We start from the raw sequence: 13,897 nt of genomic DNA on the forward strand, positions 1-13,897 counted from the left end.
CTGTCCGTTTCAAGTTCAAAATCGAGTCCCAAGAAGTCGGCTATATACAAACTTACAAACATATAGATAAAGATAACACAAGCGTTTTAAAAATGCCAAATGACTAGTCACTTAGTACGAATAATAATTATTCGCCAATGTTGAGTTAGGTTTGATGTTTGAAAATTGGTATGTTATAGACTGAAGACTTGTACTGTAATCCCAGACATGTTTAGGTTTGATTCGACATTTGGAACTACATAAGATCCTCAATGTATTCTAGACCCACGGATTGGTTAGATTCAACATTTTGAAATAATATACCGTGACTTGTACCCTAAATCCACAGATTGCTTGGGTTAGATTCGACATTTTAATCTAAGAAATAAGAAAAGGGTTTGTTGGCATTATAAGAAATGTTGTTATGTATTACTAGTTCCATTAAAAATCTTATATCTATGCCATAGACACTTACAAAGTTACAAAGCTCCTGTTTGCTCATTAAAATAAATAAAAATTTATTTGCTCATTAATATTACTTAATTTGTAACTCGCTATTATGAATATATGAGTTACCTTATGTATACTCGTGTAAAACATTTTAAATAGTTTTTGTAGTTTAAAACACGTTTAAAACATTGTTGACATTTCTTTATGTATAATATTAGTTTTAAACATAATGAATTTCTAAAGAATATGTATAAGATTTTCCCATAAAATGCATGCATACAATATAAATTTATCGACAAAATGGACTCTAGAGATTCGGACAGGCTAATATTATTATCATAGTGATGTTAAAGAAATTTGTCGATATCGATTATTAACGATTTTATATCAATAATCGACTTTGTTTATAGAAGTAAAATAAATGCAAGTAATGAGGGCTATATTACTAGTACTTTAATAAAAATAATAAAATATCTAATATTGTTAATATTAAAATAAGTAGGTATGCATCGGATATGTACTACGACGAAGATAGTAAAAAATAACAATACAGTAGAAAGCGAAATTATTTTATATATTATTTTTTTGCAATCTGTAAAAAGGAAAGCGACAATAATTATGCATCAGGTTTTAAAATATTCACAAGAAACCTACTCATTGTAAACGGCACATAAAAGTATCGATTACCCAGGTCACGAACGCGCATCACTAAAAGAAAATTGCTAATGCAGATAATTGAATTATGGTTAGCCGACCTCAATGTTTCATTACGTATTGACATCTCGCGCTATTTCAACGTTGATATCCAAATTGTCGATAAAATTCGGTTATTCTTGAATTTTCGAGGTCCGATTGCGATGTAGTGTTGTGTTCGTTCGATAGAAAATACGGTAAGTTTTTAATGAACGATGTTTGTTCATTTGTATTGTTTGTGTGTGTGAATGTTGGGATGTTGTATGTAGCTGTAACAAATAAGCGGTAGGTAAATTATTTTTTTAATAAGTGAGCCTAAAGATTCCATTTGAGTAAAAATTTATTGTAGATTATTTAAATTTGCTGAATAAAGATTTTATCATTTTAAGAAGGTAATTACGCCTTTTTATATATTTATAACGTATTTTAATAACGCTGATTTTTATTAGATATAGCAAAGAAAGGATTTTTATTAAATAAAATCAATACAAATTTAAAATGATATGGTTTGAATGGATCAGGATGGTACATGTGTCAGCCTTTCAGACACCTTATCTAAAACATTAAAGCCTGAAATATATTAGGGTCGCCAGGGTCAAGAATCGAAGACGACCATATTTCATATTTGTAAGAGTTTTCGCATATAAATAACGTTTCTAAATTTGGATAAAAGGTTCGATGACTACATTTGTAAGGCTGAAATTTCATCTCTGTATTGGTGAAATTTTTTAAGATAATCTTGGTATATACATTTTAAAGAACTTAATATCTATTTTTGAACTCTTGCGGATTTAAATGTTTTGCATCAGAAGTAAACTAGTACGAGAATATAATATTATGTAGTACAATTTTAACAAACCTGCCCTTTCTCAGATATTATTGCTTATTAGCGGTCCGCCCCGACTTTGCCCGTGGTGCATATTTACGTTTTCTCTATATAAGAACTATCCTTGCACTTCAAGGAATATAATAAAAAAAGAATTATCTATATATATTATAATCGGTCCACCCGTTCACGCGTGATGCCGCGGCCGTAACAACGCGATATTTTTATATTACAATAAATATATTATATAGATTTAAAACATTTTCTCTACCTACCTCAATCTTTAATCATTTAATGCAAGAAAGAGACGGATATATATTAATTATTTATGTAACGATGGAAAATTCAACCCACATTCAATCGATCTAAGAATAAGCTATCTAAGGAAATATGTAACGTCGTCTATAAGAATTTGTGTTATCGCATTACCACGAAGCCCTAGTAGGGCTTAACACATTGATTTTTACTTATGTTTATTTATACTAACCTACTATTTATATATTGTTTATTATATGAACGTATGATCGTTTATGTATTATGATTATATAAAAAGTGTGAGATATAAGTATGTAGGTATTTACTTGTGTACGTATGATTTTTCGTCTGTAGGATCGTAGCTCCTAAATGGATGAACTAATTTGATTGTCATTCTACGATACATTGTAGGTAATGAATATTTTTTTAGGAATAGAAAAAGTTGTTTCTGAAGAAGTACTTGTTATGGCTCTGTCTATTGGCTTGTAGTTATAGGGTTAAGTACCTTTAATTAGCTACGAATATTATATTTGGTTATTTTATGCTCAGTTGCAGTAGCATTTGTTCGGTCATTGTTTAAAGTTAATATTTCCTATACCAGTTTGTACTTTTAGTAGCAAACGTTATTGATTTGGGTTAGTCTTGATTTATTGTGATTATTGAGAACTTGAATTAATCCAAGCAATTGTATACATAATTTTAACATGCTTAAATTAGCTTCATCCGTACGTTTGTATGTAACCAACTTCTTGACTCGATTTTGACCCAATTTGAACAAACATTTAATTCAAACTTTGGACACTCAAGGATTGATGACTAATTTCTTAGTATTAAGGCGTATGTTTTTGTTTTTTTTTTAACTATATTTGTTTACAGTTCTACGTAAAGATACACCACACCTTATTATCCAAATTGACTCAAGTAAATAACAATAGATTTCTTGAATAAACAATTTCAAAAGTAAATTAAAGGTGTCTAGATAGCTAGAAATGTGAGATCAGATTCATGGAAGCATCGAGCTGTTGAACATTATCCGCTTAACGAAGCGTACTAATTCCTCTCGTTTTCAAACGAGAAATGTTACTTGTATTTTTGATGTTAAAATGGAAACAAAATTAGCCCGATCTAGATAGATATGAGAGCCATAAGCCATATCAAATAATCAAAATCCTTTTTGATTTTATGTGAGCTAAGTACCAAAGGCAGGAATAATTGTAGAACTTTAAATTTCCTACTTAATTAATATTTGACTTTGAGATAAATTTTATGATAATTATTAAACAATGTCCGTCAGTAATTAGTAGTTGGACACATTTATGTAAAGTTGTTTCTATTCACTATTATTGAGTTACTAGAATCTATATGCAATATTATGTACTATGTTATAATAATTGATAACAAGCAATATTTAAATATGCATTTATAATTTCTTTGGTTACCCCCATTGCGGATGGAGAGCTCATTACAATAATGCAATATTAATGTTGCAGTTTATTATTGTAATAAATATGAGAGCAATTGTATTCAATCATTCATATTCCCATAATACATTTCTACAATTTTCACAAAGAAAATACCCTTTGAAATGGAAATCACAAATTGTCGAAATTATCCTACATTCATAATTAACTTTAATTTGTGAACATAAATAATTAATGGTATGTAAATAACTGTATGAAATACGATTTTGCTCCTATTGTTTTTATTCCTATATAAACCTTAAACAGAATAATCTATCGATGAGATAGTCAATCAATAAGACGTGTAGAGCTAGAAAAATAACATAACAATTGAAAACAATAGAATTGCAATGTTTTCAGTAAATCCGTATAATTCTTTTGTTCTATTTTTTATAAAGAGGACGAAGCCGGATATAATTTGTCCCTAATAGTCTATTAACCTGTTTTATACTGTATTGAATAATCTGCATGTAAAATAAAATGCTAAAAAATCACACATTGTAACCCGTCTTTCATAGTAATATGCAATATTTACTAGTCTTTATTACTTACTAGCTTACCGCCCGCGGCTTCGCCCGCTTTGTCTAAAACCTAATAAATTATATACTAAAACCTTCCTCTTGAATCACTCTATCTATTTGAAAAAACCGCATCAAAATCCGTTCTGTTGTTTGAAAGATTTAAGCATACAAAGGGACATAGGGACAGAGAAAGCAACTTTGTTTTATACATGTACTATGCAGTGATTAATCTATTAATGTCCATTTCTACAATAATATCATAAATGCAAAAGTGAGTTTGTTTGTTGGTCTTTCTTTCACGTCACGGATATTTAGGAGACTAGAGAGTCTTATACGCTATTTTTATCAGCAGTCAAAAACCTCATTATAATGGGAATTTCTTTTAATGCCGCGGCTGAACAGGTAATATGTACTCCATAGATGAATTTTTATTAACTAAATGTACTGGATAAATGACTTTTTAAATAATAAAAAGAATATTTTCGCTAAAGAATATGAGTGTTTATTAATAAAATAATTATGGAGCAAATAACATGTGGTGTAGGCGTGCGCAACCGGCCGTGTCGTGTTAAGTGATTGAACTGTTGCATCCCGTACAGTTGTGAAGAAAAGGTGTTTTTGAGTTAATTATTTATTACTAGCGGTCCGCCCCGGCCTCGCCCGTGGTACATATTTCGCAATAAAAGGTAGCCTATGTTCTTTCTCAGGGTCTAATTAATATTGTCTTTGCCAAATTTCATCAAAATCGGTTGAGAGGTTTAAGCGGGAAAGCGTTACAGACAGACAGAGTTACTTTCGCATTTATATTATAGTAGGGATTTTCGAATTGTTTTGTTGAAGCAAATATTTCTTTTACTCTTAGCACCTTAAAGGAAATAATGTTTAATTAGTGTTTGCTTTTCACTTAACGCAACAAAAATCGTATTTTTGAGATAGTCAGGTAACAAAACGAGGAAGGTTTATCAAATTTCATTCATTAATTAATTTTACGTAATGAATAAAGAATAGACAATAGACCCAATAGAAAGAGGCCTGTATAAAATGTGAATGAACTGAGTCTGTGAGTAATTATCAATAAAACAAAACATATTTTTTTTTGTAAAATGGTATTTTGAATGTTTCATGAATGATAATATGGCAGATAATACTAACTAGCTGTGCCGCGCGGTTTCACCCGCGTGGCTCCGCTCCTGTTGGTCTTAGCGTTATAATATTATATAGCCTATATTTACATGGATAATGTAGCTTTCGAATGGTGAAAGAATTTTTAAAATCGGTCCAGTAGTTTATGAGCCTATTCATTACAATCAAACAAACAAACAAAGTTTTCCTCTTTATAATATTAGTGTAGATAACAAACAAAGTGTCAATCCTATAATAACGTAACTGAAAAAAATAGTCGAAAAATACGACGAACTAAGAAGACACTTTTAAGTAGGTAGGGGAGAGGGGGGCACATTTGAACACTTTTTAAATAAATTTTTTTTTGTCTTGTATGGTATGACCAATCAAGATTTATTTTATTTTAATATAAGATATGGGGCTTATACGTGGGCCACACTGAAAGTTTTGCGTAACTAATAAACAAAACAATTTATTTGTCCAATATTATATTTACTACTTTTTAAAGTATTCTCCGCTACATTTAAAACACTTTTTCATCCGTTCAAACCATTTCTGGAAACATGAGGACCATTGGTCCGAGGGTATGTTTTCTGCGTGCTGTTTGAAAGCAACCACGGCCTCTTCTGGCCTCGTAAATGTCGAACCACTCATTGAATCATAGATTTGTGGGAAAAGAAAGAAATCGCAAGGTGCTAGGTTAGGACTGCGTGTGGCATGAGTCACGTGCTCTATGTTTTCAGTAGCCAAAAATGACTTTGTTTTGTTCGCGGTGTGCGCCGAAGCACTGTCATGGTGCAACAAGATGCGACTTCTAGGTCGCTTTTCTCTTATTTTTTCTAAGACATTGGGCAAAAAAATAGTGGTGTACCACTCGGCATTAACAGTCTTTTGTTACTCAAGTGGGATAGTGCAGACAGGATTCGTCTTAGAGAAAAATAATGCAATCATTTGTTTGCCAACCCTTCTCGCCTGCCTCTATTTGGTTGGTTTGCTGTCACTTTCAAACACCCACAAAGAATATTGGTGTTTTCTTTCTGGAATATAACCATATATACATATTTCATATCCTGTCACGATATTATACACGGCATTAGAATGTCCGTAATTGTACTTTAATAGCATTTCTTAACACCAATCTACTCGATGTCGTTTTTGTTATGGAGTGAGTTTGGGAGCAATTCACCGGCAACCAATCTTCCTAACTTTGAAATGTTCATGTAAAATTTTCTGAATTTGTCTCATATCAATCCCCAAATGTCCTCGAATATCCTAATAAGTGATATGGCAATTTTCTTAAATTAGTCGTCTGATGGTAGCCATATTTTCCTCCGTGATCGCAGTTGAGGGTCGACCTTCACGAATTTCATCATGAAGAGAAACACGGCCGCGATGAAATTCAGCATATCAATGCCTTACAGTGCTCAAATAAGGTGCTTCCCTCCCAAAAGTATTTTGAAGGCGAGCAGTGCAAGCTTTCGGAGAAAGCGAACTTTTAAAATCATCAAAAATCATCGCCCTAAAATTGTTTCGTGTTAGTTCCGTTTTTGCTACGGACAACGAACTTCAACTTGAGATAAAAAAAAATTGACACGAGCTTTCAGCCAAATTTTTTTTTCCTCAACTTATGAGACTTCATAGGTTAAAAAAATATAACATTCAAAATTCAAACATTTATGGGTGGCTAGAAACGCAAAACTTTTAGTGTGCACTAGGTACTACATAAAAAAAATTATATTTAGTTATTTTGACTTGCTATGGTTACACAGTATCAATTTTTAAAAAACTCGATTTTGTTCAAATGTGCCCCACGAATGGGGCACATTTGAAACCCCTAGGGGCAGTTTTGAAAAACTGGAATAAAATGGAAACCATGTAACTTAGAACATAATCAACAATATATTTATGTTATTTGTAGCTAATATTATGATAGTATACTGTCATTAATGTCTTACAATAACTATTAATTAAATAAACTTATATAAAACTCTTAACAGCCTGGGGCAGTCTTGAACAAAGAACACGTTATTTTAACCGAGATCAAATTGGACATTGCGAAACAATATTAAAAATAATATTCATAAGTAACTTAGCAAATATGACATTTTAAAGACGCTTAAATCTATAATAAACAATCATGACAACTAAATGACCACAAAATATAATTATTAAAAATGAAAACCACATCAATACTTTGATAGTTAATACTACCAAAATATTGGACTTTGAAATAAATTTAAATATAAATATGAGATAGGTTAAAGTACCTAACCCATCATAAATTTACTGAAGTCAAAATTAAAAGTTAATAAAGCAGCTGTTCGTGAAGTTCCTGCAGTAGGGCATGGCTTCGGAAGTTTCTTTACAACATCCGTGATAGGCACAAAAGATTGATCTTCTTTTTCAGGGAAAAAGAATTTATAACAGAACTTCTTTTTCATGGAAGAAACTAAAAACATACATATTTCCATCTTTTCTTTTTATAATAGCCATAGTTCATACTGGACATTTTCAAAAAGTAACCTTCCAGCATACGCTCCTCATCATTGGTAAAAATTTGATGCGTGGTGTGTTTGCTGCTATAGTTTTCATTTTTTGGTGTTATGTTTTCCTTAAATTTTTTAACTCTATAAAATAAAGTTGACGGTTTTATGTTAAATATCGTAGCAGCGGTCCTCAACTTCATGCCATCATTGACAACATATGAAACAGCTCGTTGGGCATCTTCTTCGATCACATCACTTTCTTTTTTCTTTTTATAATTTCTTACCATTATGACTGTAAAGTAAAGACAGTAAAAAATGTAATTACTTACTTAGTAAAAGGGTCAGCTTTACATGTATATGTGTGTATGGGGCAGTTTTGAACATTTTATTCAAAAGTGCCCCAGTTATTTTGATCAAATCTGCCCCAATACCAACCTTCACAAATAAAAAATTTTGGACGTGAAAGTAACTTGTGTTCAATGATCTCATATTTGTAAATACTTTGTCTGTAATACGTGAAACACTATGAAATAACAACTCGAATATAATACTTACGTTTTCAGTAATCTGCATTTAACCAAAAAAATATTTGTTTACTTTCGTCTCCGTCAAAGTAACCGGCAATATTTTCGCAAAATGACACTGACATAGACGTTAGTTGACAACTGACAGATGTGTAGTTCGGTGTTACCAGTATTAAAAAGGTGATGGAGGTCAAAAACAGTAAAGGATGCGTTCATAAATCGAATAATTCAAAACTGCCCCTGTTCTAAACTGCCCCCCTCTCCCCTAAGCTTAATGTGCATTATTAGCTTTGATACACAGAAAATATTGCCAAAATTACTTTTTAATGTGAAACGGTTTTTGCAAGTCACTGTACGCTATTGTAGTAATCCAGGAAGGTTGGATGAATATACTGAATAAGTTTTGTATCCAATTTGATACGTTTATGTTGGTCATTTTTTTGCGACAATAAGTGTCGATTGTGACGAATTAATCTTTTATGAATGAGATAGGTATTTGGATCGAAATATAGGCAAATTTGGGAACTTTAAAAGTAGGTAATATAATATATTTTGCAGTTACGTAATATGTTTTGTTAAGATACATATATACATAATATATTGTGTTGATTTGGATGCGTGCGTAAAAATATGGATGTGTGAATACTTTTAAGACCCAAAAAACTACTTCGACATTGGAATACATTATTTCTCATAGGAGCAATGTAATTATTTCAATTTGTCTGGTGATGACACATCTTTGATAGTTTTCCTAGATAGAACATATTTTCACACGCGCATATTTTCAGCTACGTACCAAACATGACGGTGACGGTGTCGTCCGACCGACGGTCGTCCGCGCAACGCTGGGGCCCGCCGCGGCGCGTCACGCTCAAGAGAGGCCCAGGGGCCCCGCTGGGTGTCAGCATTGTTGGTGGGAAGGTAAGAAAATTACTCGTAACATTTCAGTTTGTATTTTGTATCTGAGTAGAGTTCACACGACTGAAAAGCAAGATATTTGGGCATGCCCTTTTTATATTGAAATTCATGTTTACTTCTCTAGATGTGTATTACCATACTCACGTTCTAAATCTACTGCTTTCTCTCTCTTTACTAAATTTTATAATGCGAACCAAGATATTTATACGGATGGCCTTATATCGAAAATCATTTTGGCATCGTTAGCCAACATTATTTACGACATATTTTACGTTCCGAAAAACAAACTTGGTAAGGATATGGGAAGATTTATAGGCGTAAAGTTATGAGACATAAAGTTGGGAACTTCTCTTTGATATTTGGTGGAAATCTATACGTATGAATCCAGTCGGAAATTATTCAAGTAAGCTGTAGAAATTAGAGTAACGTGGTATCAGCAACGAGATATTACTTATGTGTTCGATATCCTGAAGAGATTCATTACAAAAGATTTCTCAACAGTGAAATTAGTACAAAAAGACCATTTCAATAAAAATATCAATTGCCATACTTTCTGATGGTACTTTAAGATGGTTATAATATGTACAAGAAAAAGCAAAATGTACTTTTTGACAGTTCAGTCTTTATAATCGTATTTAATTTTAGCTGATAAAGTACAACAAATTTTCGTGAACAATGTAAAAGTACGTCGATACTCTACAAGATTGATGATATCCAGAAAAGATGAGTTGTAAAATATTTCAAGATCCCTTTTAAAACGTCAGGCACATCGGAGCATTTTCACATTTATCTTGGTCTTAATATTGATGTTGCCTTAAGGTTATATATGTATAAATGTCTTCGCCTTAAATATCGAAGGTCGGATTAAAATAGATGCGAGGTATTCCTCGTATTGTATTCAATGTATTTTGGTATATTTTTATATATCAACCATGTGATCAATAAATGAACTGTTTAGGTCACTTACTAAACCCAGGTACTCTTTTGTGATAACGTCTTTTTGCATTTGGATATTAATATGATAATAATGCAAATTAAATAGGTATTCATTAGATGATCTTCATTATCAACTTACAATAATTAATTTTTATATTGCATATTAAATGCTGATTAACACGAAACTTGGTCTTAGGTGGATATTATCTCCGGTCGTGAAGATGCAAACGGTAACGATAAGGGTATCTTCGGTATCTTCATCAAGAATGTGGTGCCTGACAGCCCGGCGGGGCGGTGTGGGGAGTTACGTGTAAGTAGTGTATTGTTAAATTTATTTTCATATTTTGATAATTTGTGCTTGACTTGACGAACGTACATTTTTTTAATACATACACAATAACGTGCTCAATATTAATACTTCATTTAAAATGCTAATAGTATATCATCTAAGTATACCCAAACATTTTTACGTTTTATGTAAGTATGCAATATGAACCTCATATCATGCGCGTAACATATTTGGATTAATTTGGATGTATACATACAATGATAATTATAATAATTAGCATACCGCCCGCGGCTTCGCCCGCTTTGTCTAAAACCTAATAAATTATATACTAAAACTCTTCCTCTTGAATCACTCTATCTATTAAAAAAACCGCATCAAAATCCGTTGCGTAGTTTTAAAGATTTAAGCATATAAAGGGACATTGGGACAGAGAAAGAGACTTTGTTTTATACTATGTAGTGATATCATCATTATAACTAATAGGTATGCAGTTTATGTAAGTGAAGCCGCGGTTCTATGTTCCTACATAATATGATAATATCTCGAACGACGAACTGAGTGCGTGTCATATTCAATTTGTGATTGAAGATGCTCAATTCTATTCATTGTTAATTCAACGATAACGAACTTCCTTATAATACCGTGGTACATCATACATGATATCTACAAATGTTTGATTTTCTATAATCGGTTGAGAGATAACTTCACCGATTTCACATTTTCATCCTTAAGGATAACAAAATATTGGTAGCATAAACTGTATATTATACAGTATAATATTATCTCATGCTCCATTTTCACAGCTTGTGTTCAGCTCTCAAGTGTTCTGTTTATCTTATCTATCATTTAAAATGCCGAATTATGTATGATTTACACCAAATAGGCTATTATGGTCAACCCATTAAGCCCCAGAACCACAGACACAATGAAAATCTATTGTGTCTGGGACCGATCGGGCCCATTGGGGCTCAATAGGTTAATCATGTTTTTCTATTACTTTCCTAGGCTGGTGACAGAATATTAGAGGTGGATGATGTGAATGTGCGATCAGCTCAGCACGAAAGAGCTGTGCAATTGATAAAGGCAGCTGGCAGTACTGTAACACTCACTGTGCAGAGTTTGATCACTTGGGTATGTAATTTTTAATAAAATTAGTTTTTAAGCTATTGCATAGCTTCTATCGCGGGCCTTGAGCGCGGGGACCGAATCGAGAAATTCCGTAACGAAAAAACCTCACGCTCCCCACTCCGACGGGCGGAGGTGTGGCTTGAAGGCATAGCATGCAATAGCTTTACCGCGGCAGTCCCCGAGTGACACACGTCGTTTTTTTTGTAAAATAGAGTTTTGCACAGGTTGACTAGCTAACTGCGCAATAATAAATGAAGAAGAAATAAATAAGATGGACCACGTAGTACAAGAAGTTTTGTTAGATGTCGAAAGCAAAATATGAGAGGGTAGTTTGAATGATGAACAAGAATGAGCAGTCCTTCTGTTAGTCTTATTGTTAAATAATAATTCATTTGCAAATACATGTTATGTATAGATATCGATAGATTTGTTTATATAGATATTTCATTCAGTTTCAATTAATAATCCCACAGCACGATTGAGTTTTAGTTAGTTGTAATTATGGTCCCAAGTCTTTGACTTAAATAATAGACGCAGTTATTTTCAACATTCTGTACATTTTAGATAATGCTTTTCCTGATCATATTATTATCTGTAAAATCTTCGATACAGCCTTAATTCTTGTTTCTTTTACTCAATAAATAAATTAATTAATTTCTGGTCCAAAGAATACAGATTCGTCAGATTCGTCACCACCGGTTGTTACTGCGAGACCTTCTATGAAGAAGACTCGAGCACCGCCCGCGCCTCAACAACATGACATTAAAGTAAGTAATAATTCTGGTATTTTGTTGATAGCTGTATTTTTAGAAATTACACGGAGGCCTGGTTAAATATTAGTTTGAATATAATAAGAATGTTCTGCGATTCTACACAACTGTCGAATTGATGTAGCCAGTTTATAACAAATCACAGCATGTCAATGACTATTGACAAAGTGAGAGTAGTTGGGTCAAACGTTGTATAAACAAGGTCTGAGCATGTTGGTATTAATCTATTTTTTGTAATATTCAACAGATTTGCTGTTATATTAATTTTCAGACTTAGAATTTCAATGATACATTTAGAAACAGCATACTGAACTTATTTATCAATTTCGGCTCATTTAAAAATGTTTTTTGAGGACATACAAACAGTTTTTCGGGCTTTTTGTTATGATCAATGAGTGACAAAACTCATGAAAATATTCTTCTGAGAATCACAAATCGCAAGTTCCTGCAAAACATGTTTTTGTTCAGATTATTTGTAGTAGTAGTACCAGTTTGGCGAAATTTCTAAGAAATAAGAAATAATAGAAAAGTGTAATTACTGATAATTTTAGGCAGATCAATAAAACAGAAGATCACTTTGTTGTAAAGTTTTGAGGCTGGATTTTTAACACATCTTCTTTAATTATAATTTATATAAGTACTAAGGTACAATAAAACATGAATGGTCTTACCAGAAAACAATTTAAACACAGTCTAACTTTAAGCCAGGGATCTGTCACTTTAAAAGTTGCCTTTGTGAAATACGACAAAACCAGATTAAATAGAACCCGCGCTTAAAGTTAAACCCTGTCTAAATTTTTTTGTGGCAAGACGGGAAGTTTCTTTATTTATTTACCTTTTCCAATTTATGTACCACGCATTTATTGCGTACGACGCGCTTTAAGATCTGTTTGAGATCCAACAAATAGGATATTTTGACGAATTTCAAACTAACATTTATAAAATTGAATAAACTAAATCAAACTTTAATAATTCTCAACAGATAACAGTAACATCAGATTCAGACACACCCAAAGAGAAAAGTGAACCAACACAAAATGGTATTGATGAAGACAAAGAAACAGAAGCGAAACCAAAGAAAGTGTATTCGGATTCCGAAGAGAGTAGTGATGAGGAAGATGAAAGGGAACTGCAGGGAAGGACTTATTCTGAAAAGGGAGTTGAGGTTAGTAAAGAACTGGAGTATTAGGTTTTTAACTTTACTGCATTGAAATTGTGACCAGTTTTGATAAATCATCGTAGGTTGTATGTAAGCTTAAGTACGCAGGTAGGTTACAAACATAAGTCATCGAATAATATTATTTTTAATAGTTCTATTGGTTCTATTTTGTAAATATATTTTTCAGGGAAATGATTACAAAATAATTCTGGTTCTAACCTACTTTAATTGATCATTGATAAATTTCTAGAGCAACATAGATAAATTCAACGCAAACAATAACAATAAAAATTATCATGAAGATTTGTCGAGTATTCCATTTGGGCTTATAAATCATTATTATCATGAAAATATGTCAAGATAACTGGAATTTCAAGTCGT

The 13,897-nt window shown here is 32.2% G+C and overlaps 1 protein-coding gene across 1 annotated transcript in view; it reads left to right on the plus strand.

Moving 5' to 3' along the window:
- LOC123703322 overlaps nucleotides 1–13,897 on the plus strand; it is a 131,602-nt gene that overhangs the window by 53,195 nt on the left and 64,510 nt on the right. The window contains exons 19-23 of the mRNA XM_045651281.1: nucleotides 9,105–9,237; nucleotides 10,367–10,480; nucleotides 11,465–11,590; nucleotides 12,256–12,354; nucleotides 13,340–13,522. Of these exons, the coding sequence (XP_045507237.1) occupies nucleotides 9,105–9,237; nucleotides 10,367–10,480; nucleotides 11,465–11,590; nucleotides 12,256–12,354; nucleotides 13,340–13,522 (655 nt within the window). The remainder of the gene's footprint in view (nucleotides 1–9,104; nucleotides 9,238–10,366; nucleotides 10,481–11,464; nucleotides 11,591–12,255; nucleotides 12,355–13,339; nucleotides 13,523–13,897) is intronic.

Source organism: Colias croceus, chromosome 25, assembly GCF_905220415.1.
Source record: "Colias croceus chromosome 25, ilColCroc2.1".
NCBI classification, from domain to species: Eukaryota; Metazoa; Arthropoda; class Insecta; order Lepidoptera; family Pieridae; genus Colias; species Colias croceus.